General features: G+C 40.4%; 1 protein-coding gene across 2 annotated transcripts; it reads left to right on the top strand.

Moving 5' to 3' along the window:
* The first annotated feature begins 5 nt into the window (after positions 1 to 5).
* On the top strand, positions 6 to 20450 carry GPALPP1 (GPALPP motifs containing 1). 2 transcript variants are annotated; one of them, XM_032099792.1, is made up of 9 exons: positions 6 to 146; positions 1512 to 1577; positions 5691 to 5835; positions 6845 to 6940; positions 10778 to 10886; positions 13402 to 13536; positions 13762 to 13926; positions 14342 to 14440; positions 16569 to 20450. In XM_032099792.1, exons 1-9 carry the CDS (start codon positions 62 to 64, stop codon positions 16785 to 16787), a joined length of 1119 nt encoding a protein of 372 aa, XP_031955683.1. In that variant the 5' UTR covers positions 6 to 61; the 3' UTR covers positions 16788 to 20450. The 2 variants fall into 2 exon arrangements, with proteins under 2 accessions (XP_031955683.1, XP_031955684.1); XM_032099793.1 differs by lacking the exon at positions 1512 to 1577 and having other exon boundaries at positions 7 to 146.
* Positions 20451 to 20862: the final 412 nt, after the last annotated feature.

Here is a 20862-nt window from a genome sequence, read left to right as displayed (position 1 = left end):
CAGCGGGGAAGCGGAGCGGGGCGGCGACAGGGAGCGGGCTGCCCTCGGAGCCGGCTGCGCCATGGCCCGCCAGCTCATCGGCCCCGCGCTGCCGCCCGGCTTCCCGCGCCGCGCCGAGGCCGAGCCGGGCGAGGACTTCAGCCAGGGTGAGAGCACAGGGATGCGGCGGCGGTGGCGGAATAGGGAGGCCCCGCAGGCGGTGTTCCATAGCGTGAGATGCTCTGTGAGCGGGATAGAGCGGCTCTGCAGCCCGTCTGCCACAGCACGGGATGCTCCGTGGGTGGGATAGTGGGGCTCTGCAGCCCAGTGTGTCACAGTGCGGGGTGTGCCAGTGCGGCACCTGGATGGAGCTAAACTTCCCGGGGGGGTTATTACAGTGACTTCTTCACAAAGCAAACAAACAAACAAAAGAAAAATAAGGCGCCTTATGCGATGGAATGCTACAGACATGGAAAGCTCTAAAAGTCGCTTTAGAAAATACTGCCTTGAGTCGTTTACTTTTGTCCCGCGTGCGCTTTGAAGCCTCTGCTCTTCAGCAGCTCCAAGTGTAAAATTAGTGGGCAAAAAAGGAGGCTGGGCCTATGCAGCGTGCTTTCCTTTGCCAAGCCAACCCACTTCATCAGCTGTGGTTTTCCAGGCAGTGTAGCTCAGGATGTGGGGCAGACTGGCGCTCAGTGGGGCTGTGGTGCCTCGCCTGCCAGGGTCTCTCCTGTTGAGAGCAGTCACATCAGAAGTGGGATCCCACCGAGACCGTCTGACTGCCAGGCTGGCTCTTCTGCAGTGGAGCTTAGTCCCCCCACTAAAAGCCTTGCATCTTCTCTATCAGTAGTATCTCTGGAAGCAGCACTTCGAGCGTTTGCACTCCTTGTCTTTAATCCCGGCTCCAGGCACTAGTGCATGTATTCAGTTTCTGGCGGTGTGTCAGTGACCATTCGATTACTCTGAAGAACGCTCTGATGGGAAAGGTTTGCTGTGCTTGTCTGCTCTCTAATTTTTTAATCCAGAAGAGGGAGCAATAGGAAGAGGGACAAAGCTGCTGCATTAGCTGACACCATGGCAACATCAAGCTCTGGGTCCGGATCTCAGCTTTGTGCGGAATCCCTGACTACATGAGCTGATGCTGCCTTTCCTGGTCATATCTGTGTTAGTGGCTCATTCACTTTCCATCAACACACTGATGCATGTTGCAAGTATCTGTATCGTGTACGAATCCACTGAAAAAAATAAGTTTAACTTGTCATTAGGCCATGGGTTTGTGACATCAAGTGTTTCAGCAGTGTCTAGTCCAGGTTACTCAGCCGAGTTTGTCCACTCTTTGTCCCAGTGTATATCAGTTCCATGGTATTACAGTTGCACTGGCAACTGATCCAAGATCTGCTTGTAAATTTCTGTGTGAAGTGGGTGAAGGACTTTATTTGCCTTTGAAAACAAACAAAAGCCCCAAACTCCAGCTACTGGGAGGTTGTTTGTCTTTAAAATTTTCACAAACTTTTCCTGACTTTGACTTACAGCAGCTAAGTGTTCCTGCTCACCCCATGAGGCAGACTGCTGCAGTGCAGAGGAAGAAACGAGAGCAGGTACTTTGGCATAACACACTTTGCTGTACAGAACTACAGCTCCATCTGGAGCCCTGCACCTGGAGTGACAAAAATCATGCGGTGGGGCTGCCACAAGTACCTTCTGCTCTGGAACATTTGCTGGGTCTTGAGTCAAATGGGTCTAGAATTTGTTCTGTAACAATGTCCCTTGTGTTTTCTAGTATTTTAAGAGAGGCTTCACCTTTTAAAGCTGAGCAGCTTTTCCAGTATTTTTCCTGTCGTAGTAGTCTTCGCTGATATTGGAGCTGCTCATTGCTTTTCTTTAAGAGCACTTGTTTTTTTATTCTACTTTCATAGCTTCTGACTCTGAACAGCAACAAAGTAGGACTTTGAGCAGCCTGTGGCAGAGAAGGCTCTCAGACAGGCACAAGAGAAGGCTTTCAGACAGACACAAGAAATAGGAGAGTGATTATGTATGATTATGATTAGATTTATTGCTAATACATTCCTTCTGGAGGCAATCCACCTGGGAGCTGTCTGCAGCTGTGGGAGACTAGTTGGCCCACTCTCCAGCAGCATTTTATGCCCTTGTGCAGGCTGATTTGCACCACAGTCAGTAGCAAATATCTCAGCCCCCCTTGAACCCCACTCCCACCACCCCTTTGGATATGAGCATCCAGACACTTTCTCCCGCAATACCCACTGGTGTTCTTACCATGGGACAAACTACATTGCCCATGGACTACCTCTACTTCTCTGGTGTCAGAGAAGCAATGCTAGTAATACTTCTGCGACCCTTAATTGGGAACAGAATGGAAGCAAATGGTAGTTGGACAGACCCAAAAGCTCATCCCTGGTAAATCCTTTACCTTCTTCAGCTTGTCCAACCCATGGGACACACTCATTTCCTGATTCTCCACTTCATGGTGGTGCTTTGGAGCTGGCTTAACTGTGCTCCTGCTGGAAGAATCATACTTCCTTTGGCCCATTTGTCCCTGCCTCTGCACCGTCCTTGTACCAGCAGGAGAGAAGTGCTAGGGAATGGCTAAAAATAGCCAGAGATGCAGAAGGGAGTTTTGTCTGTTTCAGCATTGAGGCCACATTTGTTACAAAACAGATATGTTCATGTGATATTTCTGAATTGATCTACCACTATGCTGGAGGTGAAAGGCCCTGTCTGTCCTTGAGAGCTTCCCAGTGCGTGTCTGGTGGTGTGGTAGGTTGCTTAGAATCCCAAAATACAGCAGAAATAACCCTAGCAAAACAAAACAAAAAGTAGCTTTTAGTTTGGTTTCTGAATTGAGTTGACTTAGTTTTCAGGCAGATAGTCACCAGAACGAGCTCATTGGAGAAGACAAGTCCGAGAAACATTAGTAGGATGATCACTTCTAGTAGCTGTGAAACATTCACTTTAGTCGCACTTGGTCCTGTTTCTCACCTCTCTATCCCCAAAATTTTCTTCTCATTCTTTTTTATCCCATTGTCCTACTCTGAATTGTTCTGAGCTCTGGTTACTTTGTCACTTTTCTGTTGCTCTACCATTGCTACATCCATTTATCCTCCTCACCTCATTAGTTTTAGTTTCCTGACTCTTTGATCTTTCCTCTGTTCTTCCTTTCATCTGTATTTTTCCACTTTTCCCTGGCTTTTGGGGAATTTCACAGACTTTTGATTAGATTTTGGACTCCCTCCTCACCCTTTTCTTTCTTTGCTCCCAGAATTTACACTTAGCAATTCCCATTCCTACCTTTCTACTCTTTCTTGTGGCACCCCAATCATCCTGATCCGTATCTTTGCCTGTGCTGATTGTTAGTGTCAGTCAGTACCATGATCATATTAATTTTTAGTCCCAAGTCTTTTTCCCCTCCATTTCTTTTCACCATGTGCAATGACTTTTTCTTCCTCAAGCTTTAAATGCCATTTTCCCTTCATTAGTCAGTCTCTCTCTCCATTTCTGGTTGTCCTGCTTAGGCTGCAGTTCCGTGAACAAACAGTTCTTTCAGGGGAGTGCTGTGGTTTGCAGTGTTCTTTTTATGCCTCTTAAGTTCCCTGATCCAGTTTATTGCATAGCCCATGCAAACAGTTTTGCCAACATAACGGAGAGGAATTGGGATGAAAGGATGTATGTTAGCCCTGGTGTTGGACAGCATGACAGTAGGACCAGTCTCCTTCCTTAAATAGTTTTGGTTTTACTAGTTCTGTGCAGCTCACAAAGCTGCTCCTAATTTCTCTCTTCCTCTCTGGTAGCAGACTCACCAAACTGCATCTGAGTTTGTTCCTTTCACTTCTAAGTCCTTTCTTTTGCATTTAGAGCAAATAAAGTCTGCTTGCATGATGTCAGGGCACCAGGTGGCTGGAGAAAGCAGTTGTGCAGGTTTTGTCTAGGCTTTAAGTGCTTTTTTCCAAGTGGTGCTTTTTGTACCAAAAGAGGAGACTTCTTGATAGCAGTTTTTATTCTTATTGATCATTCATCTATTTGTTTCCTTTCATCTTGAATTTATTTTACCTTTATAGGCTAGGGTGTGGTGTTTGGGTTTTTTGGGGGGAGAGAGAAGTGGTTTGTTGGGCTGGTTTTTTCCCTTCATAGTGCTGAAATGGATTTGTATGTCCCAGTTAAAGTCTTTTCCATTAAAACAGGAAACAAAGAAGTGGCAGATCTGCCTGGATGCTTTGTAACTAGTGGATTGTCCTTCTGTGTTTCTTGTGCTGAAGATGATTAAAAGCTTTGTGAGGCTCACTCAAAGGACTCGATTTCTGTCTAGCCTTTGTCAGCTAACAATGGAACCATAATCTGCATCAGGCTGTATTTTGTACTATCAAAAGGTTGTAGTTCTTTAACTGGAGAAGTCATTTCCTGGTACCATTTATCTTTTCATCTGACCCTTGACTATTCATAAAGGGAACAATGTCTTTTCCTCACCAAAACACCTCTCTGTCCTGCAAGTCTTGTACTCAGTGCTTGCGATATTAAGAGGAGGAATGGTGTCTGTGTCTCAGGATGCTAAATCATCAGTAGAATCAAATCTCCATTACACGGGAACATGGGCTGTTTGTTTGTACTGTTTGTGTAAATGGGTGCTGGCCCTGTGTGTGTTGCCCTGCATTGGGAAGGCCTTGTCTTGGGACCATTGCTGGTTTTTGCTTGCTCCAGCTGTCTCCTTGTTGATTGAGCCTGTGAGAGTATCTGTGTTAAGGGTCTTGTTTGGGGGGCATTTGCTTTTAGGATCAATGGCTAAGCTGCTTCTGAATCCACTGCACATGGTACTATATCCAAATAAATGTATAAAGATCAGTGTCTGCTGGTGGGCACAGTGCCAGAAACAGCTCAGGCCTGGTAGCAGTGTTAGTGTCTGAATTTTAACTTCGCTGAGATATTACCCCAGAGGGTGTAGGTTTGACTGGAGCATGAGAGCTCCATCCACTGCCCTGGCCTTCTGACAGCAACAATTCTTTGAATTAATTCTCTGAATGCCTAAATCATCCCTTTTTCAGCAGAGTACTTAAATCTGTCCTTGCTCTTCGCATTTAGCTGAACTGGAAATAACCTTAATAATAGTTAAACCATTCCTAAAGCAGGCTGGCAGTTAATGTAATGCTTTATGGTCACAAATGCTCCAGTTTAAGAGTTTATGGTCTCCCACGCTGTGTATGTACAGATGATGTGTTTCTTCACTAGTAAGCTTCAAATGCTTTTTTAAGGTGGTTGTTTCTTTTAAATATACTGGTTTATGCCACATCCATTGTACGGTAGTTTTTATATAAAACAGGGCTTTCTAGTCCTGTTCCAGAAGATGCTCATGTAGTAAAGGATTAGTGATGTCCTAAGTCAGAACAGTTCAGGACAGGATGTTGATGGAAATACTGTGCTGAAAGAAGTAACTTCTAGAAGTTTGTTTAGGTATCTTCTCTAAATGCTAGAGAGAACAGTGATGGAATAAACTTAATTCCAAGTAAATACGTGTTTTGGAAATGCCATGATAGATCATGGCATTTGAAACCTTTAATAAGTATCCTTATTAAACCTGGTCTAGTAGAAGGTTCCCTGCCCATGGCAGGGAGATTAGAACTAGATAATCTTTAAAGTCCCTTCCAGTCCAAACCAAATCAAATCATTCTGTGATTTTATGGTCCCAAATAACTCTGGATGTTCAGTTGCAGGACCAGCACTGCCTCCAGGCTACAGAAGCAGCTGTAGCTCAGAAACTCCTGACAGTGATGACGACTCAGAATCGCTTCCTCTACCCAGAGACACAAACAGAGATTCTGAAGAGGAGACAGAAGGAGATCCAGCACCCAAGTGAGTGTGTTCTTGGGTTATTTGTATATTTACATTGTATTGCAAATGTTATGTGTCTAATTTATGAGAAAGGGACAATGTTGTAGAAAAAAAGGTAAACTGTTCCTGTGTAAAGCTTTTGCTTATGTGTTCTGCATATTCTTCATGGCCAAGAATGTTCAGCTGACCTGTTTGACACCCCTAGGGTGGAATTAGGTTATTTGGGGCAATCAGATCTTTGCATTTATATGTTTGATTTTAGTTCTGCAATTTTGCATGTTTACGCTTAGGACAGACACCACTTACCATGTACATAAGTATTTGATGCTTGAGTTTTGCCCTGGTTTTTGTATACAAGCTCACTTTGAGAGGCCATAAAACTGTTTATGGACAGGAATTTATGCATTCAATTAAGTCAACTCTAATGAAAAAACCTGAACTGTTTAGCAAGTAACAGGAGTCTGCAGATACTCTCATTTGTTGGGTTCGTTACTCACAATTTCTGAGTTAAGAATTTGTATGTGTTTGCTCTAAGCCTTGTGTAAGAGACTTGAAGGCCAGTATGCCATCTTAATGAGTGCTAGAGTAATTATTATTCACTTTTTTCTTGTTTTCTTAGTCAATAGTTTTTCAGCTAATTAGAACTGAGCAGGAAAAATACTACTCAACATGCAGACAGTGTATAAAAATGGAGAAAGAAGTGTGCTGAATTTTAAATTACTTTGTGACTAGAAAATGGTATTTCAACATTATACTAAACTTCTTTCTACAGCAAAAGCATTCTTAATGTTGTTTTTTAATATTTTTTTTCTTTTTTTAAATGTCAGAACATTTTTGAAGTGAAGCTTAGACTCCCAATTTTTTAATTGCTTCAAATCATTTTGGATCCTTTTGCACCGTTTCCTTGGTAACGGCAGGGTATTTAGTACAGAAGACCCTATGAAATAATGTTATGTGTTTTTTTCTTTTTAAAATGTAGATAATTGCTATGCATGTCAAGGTAATTATTAAGTGAAATCTGTATTTGCAGAAAGCCAAAAAGTATTAATGAAGACGATGATGATGATGGCTTTTTTGGGCCAGCTCTTCCTCCTGGATTTAAAAAACAGGATGATTCTCCAGAGAGGTAATTAAAATGGAGTTTTATTCAGATTCTTTTCCTTAAAACACAATTATTTTAGATTAAATATTTTGTGTCACTATTACAGAACACTTCAGTTGTGCACTTCAGGTGATTAGAGCTAATGCTTCCTCCATGTTCTGAGAACAAGAACAGCATTCCCTTGAAACAGAACACACAGCCCTCCTAGAGCAGGTTGGAAGGAGAGTGAAAGAACTAATGTGAATTTTCTGAGATGTACTTTGGATGTCAAATTTCCTCCATTTCTTTTCAGAGGTCTCAGATCAGTGGAGAAAAAACAAATTACGGGTACAAGGACCCATAGTTCTGTAGTTCATGCTGGTCTGTGAGGAACTGGGGCAGTTACCTTTTGTGTGATGCCATACCATGTCATTTGCTAATGCATCAAGGAGTATTGCTTACGTGTCTCCAGGTACAAAACTACCCTGAACACTGTAGGTTTCTAGAAAAGAGGCTGTGAGGTGTACACAAATAAGCATTATTTATGGTCTCTATCAGGAAGCTTTCCATTTGATTGCTTACAATTATAAAATACTTCCCCCAAAAAATATGATACGGATTTTCTATACTGAACTCAACTGTGTCTCAGAGCCTTTTAATCTTTACATCAATCTGTGCACTTCCTTCTTTAATTTGAAGTTATAGTCCATAGTGGAATTGGTGCTTCCAAGGGGATACTTCTTGATGAGAAGTCCAAGAGTCCCTTGATCACTTTTATCTTCCTCAGAGCAATAGGGAGTTGGTAGATAAAATAAAGCAATACTTGCCTGTCAAGGATGAGTTTTCAGTTCCAGGAAGATGACTCAATTTACTGTTGAGCTGTGTGTGTAATATACCATCTCAAAAAAAATTTCAAAGTTAAATTTCTGGATTTTAGTTTGCATAAATTTTTATGATGCTTGGCAGCAGCTAGGAAAACAAGAATTTATGTAACTAAGGCTATTTGGAAGTATCCTCCTTGTGTACGTTTGGTTACACTTTAATCAAAAACTCTTTGGTAGTTATGGGTATCATGCTCGGTGGGATCATTTGGTGCTTTGATGGTCCCACAAACAACTAATGTTTTTTCCTTTTTCTTGTGTTCTGTATGCGCAAAATATTACTTTAATTATAAAATGTAGCAGGTCATTAAAAAGAATGTATTCTCTAATAAAAAAAAATAAATGCTTGTAACTTCTAGTATCAGCAGAGGTAGCCTTCTTGCTTTCTTGATTTTTGACATGAATACTTGTGGTAAAATGGAAGAGGAAGGGGCCATTCACTCAAGAGTTGGACTTGATGATCCTTTTGGGTCCCTTCCAACTCAGAATATTCTGTGGCTCTGTGACACTGAGGCAAGAGTCTGCTCTGTGTCTGTGATAGATTAAAGCACTAGAAGGCACTTGGCACCCGCTCTGTCCTTTTCCTACCTCACCATACAATTGCTCCTAGCACGCACTGAGAAAGCAGATTGAGGAGAGCTGTTTCGCACCAGCCTCATTCCCTGAATAGGTGGGAACGGTGTGATGTGTGGGAAGAGCCTTGTCTGCCTTCCGCCCCCACACACCTGGGAGTCTGGGAGGCTTGTAAGCTGTGCAGGGCGCAGACACGATGCTGCTGTCTCCCTGCTGCATTGCCCTTAGCCTTGAGCAGATTGCCAGCTGCCAACTGAGCCATGAATAATTGAAAAAAATGCAGGTCGTTTGTTTCAGTGTATGGACAGGCTGTTTATTAGTTCTGTGTGACATGCTCGTTCTTTAGAAAAGCTTTTATTCTCTCACATCTTTTCCAGACTTGTCAAAGCAACATGTTCATGATTAGGGGCAGCTCATGTGGCAATCTGCAGCTTGTTGAAAATGGTTTGAATCATTCCAGAATTAAATATATATGTGAAAAGATTTCCTTCAACTTTGGAGATTATATTACAGTTTATCAATGTTAGACAGAAGTGCAGCACTCATAAATATTTCTGAAGTGTTCACACATCAAGGGAAAAAGGGAAGGTGATCTTAAAAAATTTTATGTTATACATCAGAAGAATGCTGAAATACCCATCTTAAAACGTGCGTTAGCAAGGACTTCAGAGTCCAACAACAGGAAAACGTTCTTTACCATATGTGAAATGCAGTATTCCTTAAATTAAAGCTTGGTCCAAAAGTTTGGGGGGTATTTTTGAACATGTGTAGGTACTGAAGTTGCCTCTAGCAGTAAAATGTGTTTATCAGTTATTTATTAGTAGCTAATGTATTATTAAGTATATTATCAGAGTTAATATATTACTAGTATTTAGATTCAGTTCACCTGTTCAGAGACCCTTTGGACATCCAGGAAACTGTCAAGGATCATGTCCCCTGTGTACTGCTGAGGAAAGACTGAAGAGATGGGGTTGTTCATGTGAGGGAAAAAAAAACATAAGAAGTGGAAAGCATGGGAAGGATGAATATGAGAACTACTTTTCTGTTCCCTAAAAGAGCCTTTGAGCTGTGACAGAATCAAGACAGAGCATTTGAGATTGGTTCTTTATCACAAGTTGCACAGATCCAGCCCACAACAGAGTTGTTCGTATATATTTTAGTAGAGAGCATTTTTATAGTTTGGTTTATCTGTCTCTCCATGCAGAATAAAGGTACTTCTGTACTAAAATAAAAGATTTTTTTTTGGCTGTAGCTGTGTAAGTTTAAACTCAATCTCTTTAAATTACATTAGGAATTTAAAACATTGTCTTAACAAGAGAGTAGTCAGGAAGGAAGGAAGGAAGGAAGGAAAATAAAACTGCAGCAGCTAGGTTGGGGTGGAACTTCAGAATTAACCCAGACCTCTTGCCTGGGTTTAAAACCTCACCAGTGCCCTTATCCTAGCCTGAGCTCATATTTATTGCTCATGTCTGTATATCTGTGGTTGGTTCTTCAGCAAGAGTTTGTATCTTTTATTTCCCCTCTTTAAACCCTGACAATAATATCACTACAGCAGAGCTGTGCTGATTAGATTATGTGGGATTGAGTAAGAGCCATAATTAGCAAATTCAGTTCATGTGTTGTTACATTTGATAACCTAAAGCTCACAACTGAAGGTCATAATAAACCAAGTCTGCTGTTATATTGTGAGGATGCTGTCACTCGGATGTCTTCAGGTGACAGTTGTTTGGGTTTTTTATTAACTTTTATTAGCTTTAAAGAATATTATGGTGGATTATTAAGAGGAACCCGCATTCAGAAGACTTTCAATACAGCAAGAGCAGTTTCTTTGAGCAACAGTTTGTAGTATTCTTTTCACCTGTGTAAAAGAGATTCTCACCTTCCTGTGTTTGTGGAGACAATTGAGTCACATTGCTTGCAGAGCTGCTGCTGCTTAAAAACAAATCAGTGAAGTTACCTGAAATCACAAAACTTTCCTTCTCTCTTTCCCACTCCAAGGTAAAATAAAATTGGAGCAGTTCACCGTTTCTTCTTATCAAAGGACAGTGAAACTGAGGTGCAAGACAAGAAGGACAAAATTGGGTTTGTTGATTGAGAAGTAGGAGTGTATATTTGTCTTATCACCTTTCATTGCTCTTGAATCTGGTGAAGGAAGCTAGGGAAGAAAAAAATTTATTCCCTTGACTACATCCTGTGACTTTCCTGGTTATTTTGCATCAAAATTGTCTGCACAGGTCCTCCTGGAAAATGGAGACACTCTTACTCAGTTATTTCTACAGTGTGTATGCACAGGGGCACACTTGGCATGGGTAGGAAGGAAAGTCACACTTCTCATTAGTGTTTTGTTTTTATTTTTGTATTGATCTGTTACATTTTTTCCCCCTCAGCTAAAAAATCAGGACTTTTTTTTTTTTCCCCTGCTGTCAAGACCCATTATAGGTCCTGCATTACCACCTGGCTTTAGGAAACCTTCAGAGGACACCAGGAGTAGCAGACGTTTCATAGGACCGTCTGTTTCGTCAGAATCCCGTCCCCAGGTTTGTGAAAACAGAAGCCTTTTGTTTTAGTACAAGCTATCTGAAATGGTTAAGTTGCAGCCTGAAAGAGACTACTAGACATACTTCTCAGGATGACAGTTTAATTTTGGACCAGGAAGTGTCTGGCATATTTTTGCTGGAGTCAAATACTGGAGCATAAATAAGCCTTAAGAAAAAAAAAAGAAACCAAAAAGACTGGTCTGCTTCGTTGTGCTTTTTGGCTGGTAGATAGATGGTGCACTCAATGAACACGAGCTATCTTGGCATCCTAAGCTGCAAGCAGAAGACACATCTTCACCTCCTTAATTTATTAGTGGCTACGACCTTTAAATAAGTTTATCCAAAAGAATACAATCAAGAGTGGCATTTAGTGTCACTAAATTGTTCTTAGCAATTGCAGGATAATGCCTGTAACTGGGAGTGAGGTCGTGCAGGACAGTGACACTGGCACACCTTTCTGGTTCATGCTTTTTGATTCTTCTGGTCATGTTAGGTAAAAACTAGGTAGAAGTTCTGTGGTCTGCAATCCCTGGTTGAAAAATGATGTGTGTGCTACTAAAGAACATTCAGGAACAAGATGTGTGATAAAATACAGCTATGGGGAAGATTGAGCTCCCTAAACTTGGGCTTCCAGTACCATTCTGGGGGTTCCAAATTGCCTGTGGGAGGGGCTGTCAAGTAGGGAGTAGCACCTTTAGAGAAGGTCATGCCCTTCTTGAGCAGCACCTTTTAAGCCAGGTAGGAGACCCAAAGACACCAAAAATGGTGCTGGATACCAGTGCTTAAGCAGTTGAATCTCTCTCATGCTATGATAAACTGAACATGAATTCCTTGGGAGAATTAATGGTTATTCTGTCTATTTTTAAATACTTACATTTTTACATTTAACTCCCAGACACTATGGGAGATGATAGACACGCCAGGAAGGAAGGATGCAAAGGCTGCTTTGAAACTTCACTTTTTTGGTTAGTGGTTGCAAAGCATATAATTCTCCAGCCTACTGCTGTGAGTGATGTTGTAATTCATCGTGAAGAAAGATTACCTGACATTTCTGAGATACTCGTCGTCTTATAACTCCAAATAACGATTAAGCAATTTATCATAGTGACAAATCTCTTGAGGCAGAGATGTCAAAACTGGTCTGCCTTTATATTTTGCAAACAAAAAAAGTCTCTTTTCTCATAAATACATCTTCTAGCATCAGCTTTTTCAGAGGTATTACAGAACTTACCTTTTTTCTCTTCCTAATAATTATCTTTTTTTTACCTCTTCCTAATAATACTCTTCTTATTATTTTTGAATATGAGTAATTTCTTGTTGGCTTTTTAAAAAATTTACTTAATTATTTTGTATTCAGGTACATCTTTAGAGGCAGCTTATTCCACGCTGACTCTTCACTTTGCATCAGTGAATCTAATGACTCACCACCTTGTGTACTCTCAAGTAATGCTTTGCGCTTCCTGGCTGCACATCCTTGTCATCCTACTCCCATTGCTTTATCACGCACAGTCAGATTGTAGCGAAATCTTTGCACTTTTGTAGATATTGGGCACCTTAGCTTTGCTCCCAGGGCACTGTGTCATCACCATTTCTGTTGGGTTTTGCCTCCCTCTGTATCTGTACTGTTTGAACTTGGAGGGAGGCACCAGTGAGCTTTCTGTACAACCCCTGGCAACTACGAAGACTCTTATTGACATCTAGTCCCTTTCAAACATATTGTTTTAGCCCTTCTCCAAATAATTGCTTAGAATGCAATGTTAGAATCATGGAATCATTAAGTTGGAAAAGACCTCCAGGACTGTGGAGTCCAACCCTTGGCCCATCACCACCTTGTCAACTAGACCATGGCGTTAAGGGCATGTCCAGTCATTTCTTGAACGCTTCCAGGAATAAAGGAATGGCGGCTCCCCCACCTTCCTGGCAGCCTGTTCCAATGCTTGACAACCCTTTCAGTGAAGAAATCCTTCCTGAAGGGATCCATGAGGGATCAAAGAAGTGAATGACCCAGGGGCCTAGTACCCTGCATGCCACTGGTACCCTACCTTGCACTTTAATCTTTTTGGCATCCTTTCAGAATCTGAGCTTGAGACAGTTCTTGCAGTGTGAAAGTGTGATCCTTATTAGGGAGATGCATCCAAACGCTGCCAGCAATGGTAAAGCCCAAAGTATGGAAGTTGTATGCTTGTGTGTTCCAAATTTACCCACGACCAGAGGCTGCGTGGCTGTGTGCAGAGCAGTGTAAAAGGAGCAGGGCTTAATGTGGTTCCACTGCCTTTACCAGCAGTCTTGCCTCAGACAAGAGATGCTGCTTTTGGCAAAGTGGAGATGAAGGATCCATGTTCAAGTGCTAGCACAGGTCTAATCCAGAGTTTTAATCCAGGTTTTTGTTGTCTGGGTGATGCATTGCGTTAGGTTTATATGCTCTTCTAGACAAAGTCATTCTAATTCTATAAAGCTGAAATGTTTCTTGATGTTCTTAACACTATGGTTGAAAGAAATGTTTTATTTTTGGAAGCTGACAGATAGTAGTGAGGAGGAGGACAATCTTATAGGGCCGATGCCTGCAAAAGGACCAGTGGAGTCTGATGTGGCTAAAGAATTTGAACGCAGAGCTCAGAGAATGAAAGAAAAACTTACTACAGCAGACAGTGTAAGTTGGATTTCTTGGTTTCTAATATTTTGTTGCTGGAGTGTATTTGTCTTTTTCCTTGCCTGTTTCTGTGTGAACCCGGTTGCAGTTCTACTCGGGATGCTACGTGTTTGCAGGAGTTAACACAAAGAAAATAATATATGATTTCTGCTGGAAGCTGAGAGATTCAGACAGTAATTTTTGATTATGTTTTTTTCACTCTTCCCTCCACCGCTACTTGTTTAGGATGAACCCAAACAAGTTACCAGGGAATCATGGATGACAGAGCTCCCACCTGAGTTGAAAAGCTTTGGATTTGGCCCAAGAACATTCAAGAGACGAGCTGATGACAAATCAGGTGATAGATCTATTTGGACAGATACTCCAGCAGACAGAGAGAGAAAAGCCAAGGTGAGCATTTATTTATTCATTCATATACACCTGCAGGCAGTAGGTGTTACTGATGATCTGTGAAAACAAAGATACCATGGGCTGCTCAGTGAAATTTTTTTTCCCAGATTTTTCTTTGTTATCAAAATTTACTAATTCAGGCTTAAAGATAAAGGCAATGAAATAACAACATTAAGTATCATTGATAGGCATTTTTTTCTGCTCCCTTTTTGCGGTAGTCAGATACTCTGTATCAGCTCATTGACTTTCCAATTAGCATGTGCAGTTTTTTCTTCTATCAAGCTGAGCAGAAAATATCTGATGGCCTCTATCATGGCCTTTACCCTCCAGATTTAATTAAAGTAGATATAGATTTGCTTGCTTTTACTTCAGATCTTCTGATTACTATAGCATGTGATTTTCTTCTACTCATCAGGAAAGAGAGGAGGCAAAAAAATCAAGCAGTAAGGATAATGAAGAAATGGTATTATCTGGGAGAGACAAGAGGCTTATTGAGCAGGTGACTTTGTACAATGTAAGTGTAATCACAAAATACTTCCTCATTTCCTTTAGTTCTTCACTCTTTTCTTCTGGTTCTCATTTCTAATGCTGCTGGTTTCCATGGTGATGCCACTACAGTTTTCCCTTTTAGTGCCCAAACCTACTGCTGTTTTGAGACATTAGAACACTTGGCATTAACGTCAACAAGAGCAGCATTGGGTCCTCTCCAACGTGACAGAATTTGGGTTTGTGTATATCGTCTCAGTTTTAGCTGGTGCTTTCCTTAAATCATCCTTGTGTCAGGACATGGTTGCTGGGACCTTAATGGAAATATTAGCTTCTTGCTTCATCCAATTACTGACATCCCAAGAACAAAACAATAGTACAGGTTTAACTTCTAGTCCAACATAAGCATTAACCTAAAAGAGGCTTGATGGGCTAAGCAGGTCACTGCATTAATTACCCTATGTCATTAATTACATTAACTACTCATTACAGCAACTTCATTACATGTAGTTTTTCACAATCTCTACAGGAGCAGATAATGTTCATAGACAGATGCTGATTACTAGAAATCTGAATTCCATGTCAAATTCCCTCTCACTTTTCTGTCTGTCAGCCCTGTCCCCCAGAGTGTGCAGACCACTGCCTGCTTACAACTGTTCATTCCAGTTCTTCCCTGATATATGGCCTGAACTCTTATGGAAGGCAGTCTTGTCTCTTGAGAGGACAATTAACTTGACAATCACAGCTTTGGCTTATTTTACATGGGTTATGTTTATCTGGCACTTCTGATAATTTATTTGTAGTTCATTAAATCATGTGTCCCTCCTGACTTGGGAGACTTGCAAATCCAAAGCTATTGGCATTCTGTCTTAAGGTTCTTCTTTAGTGTTTGTTTCTACTGTCACTGTGCATACAGTAAAATAATTTTCATGTAAAACTGTGGGTTTTGCTCTCTACCATTCCATTGCCAGAATAAAACATACTCAGGCCTTTGCTGTTTCTAAGATTCATAGAGTTGTCTCAAAGTTTAAGAACCATGTTTCTTGGGTTGTTTTGTTGTTTGTTTTTTCTTTTTGTTAAAGCAGCTCTTTTCTGGTTTTCAGCTGGTTGTTATGGGTGTTTTTCTTTTAAAGTTTTTTCCTCTATTCTTTCCTATTTCTTTCTCCACTGACATTTACCAAGGATACTTCACTAGAATAGAAGATTTCATACTTAAAGTGGTTTCTTCTTTCAATGCTGATGCCACATACATTCTCTGGTGCAATTTTGTCACCACTGACATAGTTATGTCATGAATAAGTATTGTCTATTTTCTGTTTTCCGTGAGAATCTTTTCTTAGTTCATGCATAAAGTACTATTTTCATGTGTGATGTAGTAAGTGTTTGCAGAGGAAGCGAAGGAAAATCATGAGAAAACAGCTGCTCGACTTTCGTACTTTTTGATGAGAGAATTGGTTAGATACACTAATGCACTGTATCTGAATAAATGAGGGGCCATATGGAAAGCTAATCCTGCTCCTGTGTGAAATCAGCAGAAGTTTTATGTTGTGTTTGGGTTGGATCATGCTCTTTAAGAAATGCAGCTAAAGTCCTTGAGTTGGCAAAATACATGCTCCAGCTCAAACCTGTGACTTCGTCCTGTGGCCTTTCAACAGATGATTCAAAGTTAGGAGCACACATTAAAAAGCCACCATAGTGCATGAAAGATTGAAAGGGTGTCTAGCTTGTTCCTGCCCCTAGCAGTCACCAAATCCAGGTGCTTTGGGGATGTTTGTAAGAAACTAGGCCTGTACTTTGAGGTATTTCTTTTGACATGGTGTCTTCATTCTGACCATAGCGGCAGAGCAACTTTTATATTTCTTTTGCATTATTTTTATAATTTATCTGCATTGTCTGCAGGGATTCAATGACATCGTGGCTATCTACAACATTATGGCTGTCTATATCAGTGAATTATTAGTAATTTAGCCTGGACAAGATTGCTCACACTTTCTACTCCATGTATGCTAAATTTATCATTCTATATCCAGTTACTAAGCTGTCTTCTTTTTCTGGAGTTTTTAGCCTTCCTAACATCAATCTTTCCATTTGGATTTTCTGTGCTGTTGTTGATATTCTTTAATACTTTACTTCCTCTTCCTTCTCATTTTTTCCAGGAGTCAAAGAGGTCAGAGTCTCTCATGGACATCCATCAGAAAAAGCTGAAGAGCAAAGCATCCGAAGAGAAGACCAAACCTCAGGAAAGAAGGCCATTTGACCGAGAGCAGGATCTCAAAGTCAATCGCTTTGATGAAGCACAAAAGAAAGCTCTTATAAGAAAATCCAGAGATCTGAATAGTAAATTTGAGCATAGTAAAGGCAACATGTTTTTATAAGATGAAAGCATTAAGCTTTTTTGAAGTGAAGTCAATTAAAATTTGAATACTTAATTTTTGTAAGTATTTTTCTGTAAATATTTGTATACCAAATAAATATCCTGATGTTTAACTACTTTTCCTTGTCTGTAAATACTCTCTTAGGGAGGATCATCTGTACTAAAACTAAAGTAGTAAAGGAAAGTCCTGGTATAAAAAAAAAAAATATAAATTTGCTACTTTAAAACTTTGATACATATATTTTTTGTTTCTAGCATAAAAATAATTAATTAAAATAGGTGAATTTTTAAGGAGCTCTAGATTTGATCTTGCAGTGGAGTTGGCAGTTTTCCCTTTTCTCCTGCCATGCTTAAGATAGTCTTTCTGAACCTGACCTGAAGGCCATGGAAAAATCCCCTTTACATTTGTGTGCAGAACATTGCTTGACTGGAGTTCCTGCTGGGGAGTATAAACTCAAATGGCAACTTTTACATTTGCCCAGGGCTTTTATTTCTGTGATTCTGTGTCTGTACATAAATATAGGTTTATATGTATGCAGAATAGTTTCTATAGCAGGAAGAGCTAGGGGTAGTAGGAGCAGTAAAACCTCAAGGTTTCTAGAGTTAGTTGTAAAATGGTAGTATATGAGAAGAGAAAATCTTATTCAAGTTTCAATTTGTAGGGATTGTCATCAGAAATCCATCTTTTTTTAAGCCCATACAATGTGAAAGTCAAAATAAGGCCTATTTTTGTCCATTAATTTGCAGAGCAGAACAGCTCTTTGTATCCAAAAGGAAATAAATCTGACATTTAAAAAAGTGTAGATTCACATTTAGAGTTCTTTACCTCTTCTGTGTGTTAGCAGCAGAAAGGGTTATTAAACACTGGAATGGGCTGCTCAGGGAGGTGGTGGAGTCAGTATCCCTGACGGTGTTCAAGAAACAACTGGATATGACACTCAGTGCTTTGGTCTACAAGGTGGTGATCAGCCAACCTAAATGATTTTGTGACACTCTGTGTTAATTATTTAAAATTAGACCTGTGCTTTCACCCTTTGTCTCAAATAATGTTTAGGATCCTTCTTTGTTAACAGTTACTGAAAGTACCTCTACATGAAAACAATTTTATATATGAGATGCTGGTAACTTGTTTGGAAGTATAAATACTGTGGGGTTTGCTGTAATTTGAAAAAATTCCTGTAATTTGGAAAAAGGCTACCCTGAGAGATGGTGTCTGGGTTACTTCATGTTTAATGGAGCAGTAACCTAACAAGCTCCAAAAATGAATAGTTAAAAACTTGGTCTTACTTTATTGCACCCGTGTGTGAGCTGGAGACACAGGCTTCGTGTGCTGAGAAGTCTTGGAGAGTTTCCAATGTTGCAAATGAGTGCTTACATGGAATGTATTTAGATACCACTTTTTCTTTTATAATAGAGTATTTATTCTGCCACCTGAAAAATCTGCTACCTTCAGGCAAAAGAGAGACTGATTTTGTATTGTGTTTGCTTTTTATTTAATCAGTTTTCAGTTTCTGAGCCTTTTGTTTTGAGATGAGAGGAGGGTTTAAAAAAGGGCTGTTTATTTTTCTTCCCAAAATATAGACTTCTCTTAGTGCCTCATGCTTTTTTAACTCAGCAAGCAGGGCCTCATTAGGTTTCTACTTTCTGAACAAATGTAGATTTCTTAATTGGAAAAGCAGTATTAGAAATGTCTGGGACTTTTTTAGGCAATGACAGGGTGAGCATGGCATGACCAGCTAAGTCTTCACAGTTGACAAAAAATTACTTCATGAGCACATCGTTCAGTCCTTGCTCATTCAAAGTCTGGAGCAAGGACGAGGGCTGCTTGTACAAAAATTTTGTTGTTATGTGCTCTGTTTTCATTTTTGTTCTTTGGCCCCTCCTCCTCCAAACTGAGGACTGGTCATCAAATGTCACAGATGGCTAGACCTTGCCATCTGGTTGGCTTCCTGCTGTTTGCTCAATGCCCTCCCTGGCCCCATCATGGTCTCCCGCCCTGTCCAAGGCCACGTTTGAGAGGAGAGTTCTCACAACGGGAGTGCAGGAGCCCCTTTGCCATCGTACACTACCCCTCCATATGTGGGACACGTGGTTCTAAGTAGTGAAGCCTTGATGTGAGCTGGGAACTTGGTTTTGACTCTTCCCCCTCCCCCCCCCCCAGCTCTGCGGCAGCTTTTTAAAGACTTGATGATGTCAGTGTTATGAACTTGAGGTGGGGGAAAGTGGAGTTGTTGAGAGTTCAACTTAAGCTTTTCATTACTTTGTGTAAATTGCGTGAACTTTTGAACTGAATTAATACACAAGCTCATCTCTTACTCATGCCAAGCCATTCCCTCAAATAGTCATTAGAACAAGCAGTAACTCAGTAAATTACAAGCTCTGTAAGCTTTTATGGGAAAAGATGAGACATCTACAATTTGGACAAGTTTTAAAGCATTTCTGCTGAAATGTTAGGAGGTGTTTTTTTCAGAATCTCATTTGAAAAACCAGAATCTATTTCCCAGAGAATCTTCACCATAATTACTATGCAGTGTTTCTGGTAACCAGCTCCTAACACAGATTTAATGTATGCTGTTGCTATTCTGCAGTGCCAGCCTGTGTCACAGCATATTGACTCGAGGCATATCAGGAAACCCTGTTTTGTAAAAAAAATTGTCAGAGAGGTTTTCCTGGATGTGAAAAGTCTACCAGCCTAGATTTTAGCATGCTTGCCTTTGATTTGTGCTGGCATAGACGCCTTTATTTATACTGACATTCAATACTCCTGCTGAAGAGTAGGGCCCCCTCCTTCTGAAATGTTAAATAGGTGTGTAATTCATAGTATAGCCAATAAAAAGAAGGCGTTTGTGGTAGGCATATGATAAATTGGGTGTTTAAAAGAAATTTTAAGGAACATTATATGTTAATAACAAAAAAGAAAGGGAAAATAACCAAAAAACAATCATTGAGTTTGCTGTTACCAAGGAACAATTAAAAGCAATAAAGACATTTCAAGGAAACTTATTGATTGCTTTCTGTGTGTCTTCAGGACAAATACATTGAGCTACCATGATGTTTGAGCTGGAAAATTTTGTTAGAATAAGGTACAGTAATACTTGGGTAAAATCTCTGTCTATGCTCTTCTAATGTAAACACCTAATTGTGGAGTTATTTTTTGCTTTTGCTGTTGCAGAATGGATATTGGTGGATGCCCTGTGCATGTTGGCTTTTCTGGATGAACTGCATTTCCCAAATAATCAACAGCAATAGAAATGTGTTTTATTTAGGGCTTTGATGGCATCATGTTGATAGCACCAAAGTGGCATTGTTAAAATCGCTTTCTTCTAGAAAGAAACATTGAGATGAAATATTGATATATTTCTGTCCAAAAGGAAAGGGTGTTTTCCACATAAAAGAAGATTTTAAATGCTCCAGAAGACTTCAAGAGTCCAGGACTAATTGAGCCTGGGGACTTGTTTTGTTTCTGAAATGTAAATTTGTTGTTATTGTTGTCCAGCCAATTACAAATCACATGTTGATTTAAGAGTCATATAGAATTAAAAATCAGAATCTGGGAAAACTTTCTGTGCATGCGTCCTCAACTCCTGCCACCCCCCTTGCATACAGTGCATTTAGTTTCTTATTGCATAATTACCTAATTTTCAAATAAAACACATGCATGTGATTTCCCGTCCTTATGAATTGCCTGCAGTGGTTTATATGGTGGGGGCAAAAAACCCCAACAAGTTATGCAGTGTCTTTCAGACAACAACTTCAGGTTTTTCTCATGTGCTTACAAACAAAGATGGTGTCTTTTTACCTGAGGAACACAATTGTGGCTCCCTGTTGTTATGCACCTCTGAAATGCATCTTCCTGATGCTTCCAGCTCTGGCAGGTGAATGGGAAGTGGTGACCCTCAACAGTATCTCACACAAATGTGGCATTTCTGTTCTTTTCAAACATGACATGAAGGCTGAGGCATTACCCATGCAGAGCTGATTTCTTCATAGCAGCCACCTCTGGATCCTCCCAAAGCTGCTGTCACTGCAACAGCCACTGGTTCTGGTCCTCTGTTTTCTTACATGAGTCCTTAAAC

Source organism: Corvus moneduloides, chromosome 2 (genome assembly GCF_009650955.1).
Source record: "Corvus moneduloides isolate bCorMon1 chromosome 2, bCorMon1.pri, whole genome shotgun sequence".
In the NCBI taxonomy this organism is placed as follows: Eukaryota; Metazoa; Chordata; class Aves; order Passeriformes; family Corvidae; genus Corvus; species Corvus moneduloides.
Note: the sequence above shows the minus strand (reverse complement) of the source record. Positions and strands in the feature narration are given on the sequence as shown.

Coding starts and splice junctions, on each gene's coding strand:
- GPALPP1 (XM_032099792.1), top strand. CDS start 62: ATGGCCCGCCAGCTCATCGGCCCCGCGCTGCCGCCCGGCTTCCCGCGC. Junction 13,927..14,341: donor ACAGAGAGAGAAAAGCCAAG/GTGAGCATTTAT, acceptor TCTACTCATCAG/GAAAGAGAGGAGGCAAAAAA. Junction 14,441..16,568: donor AGCAGGTGACTTTGTACAAT/GTAAGTGTAATC, acceptor CATTTTTTCCAG/GAGTCAAAGAGGTCAGAGTC.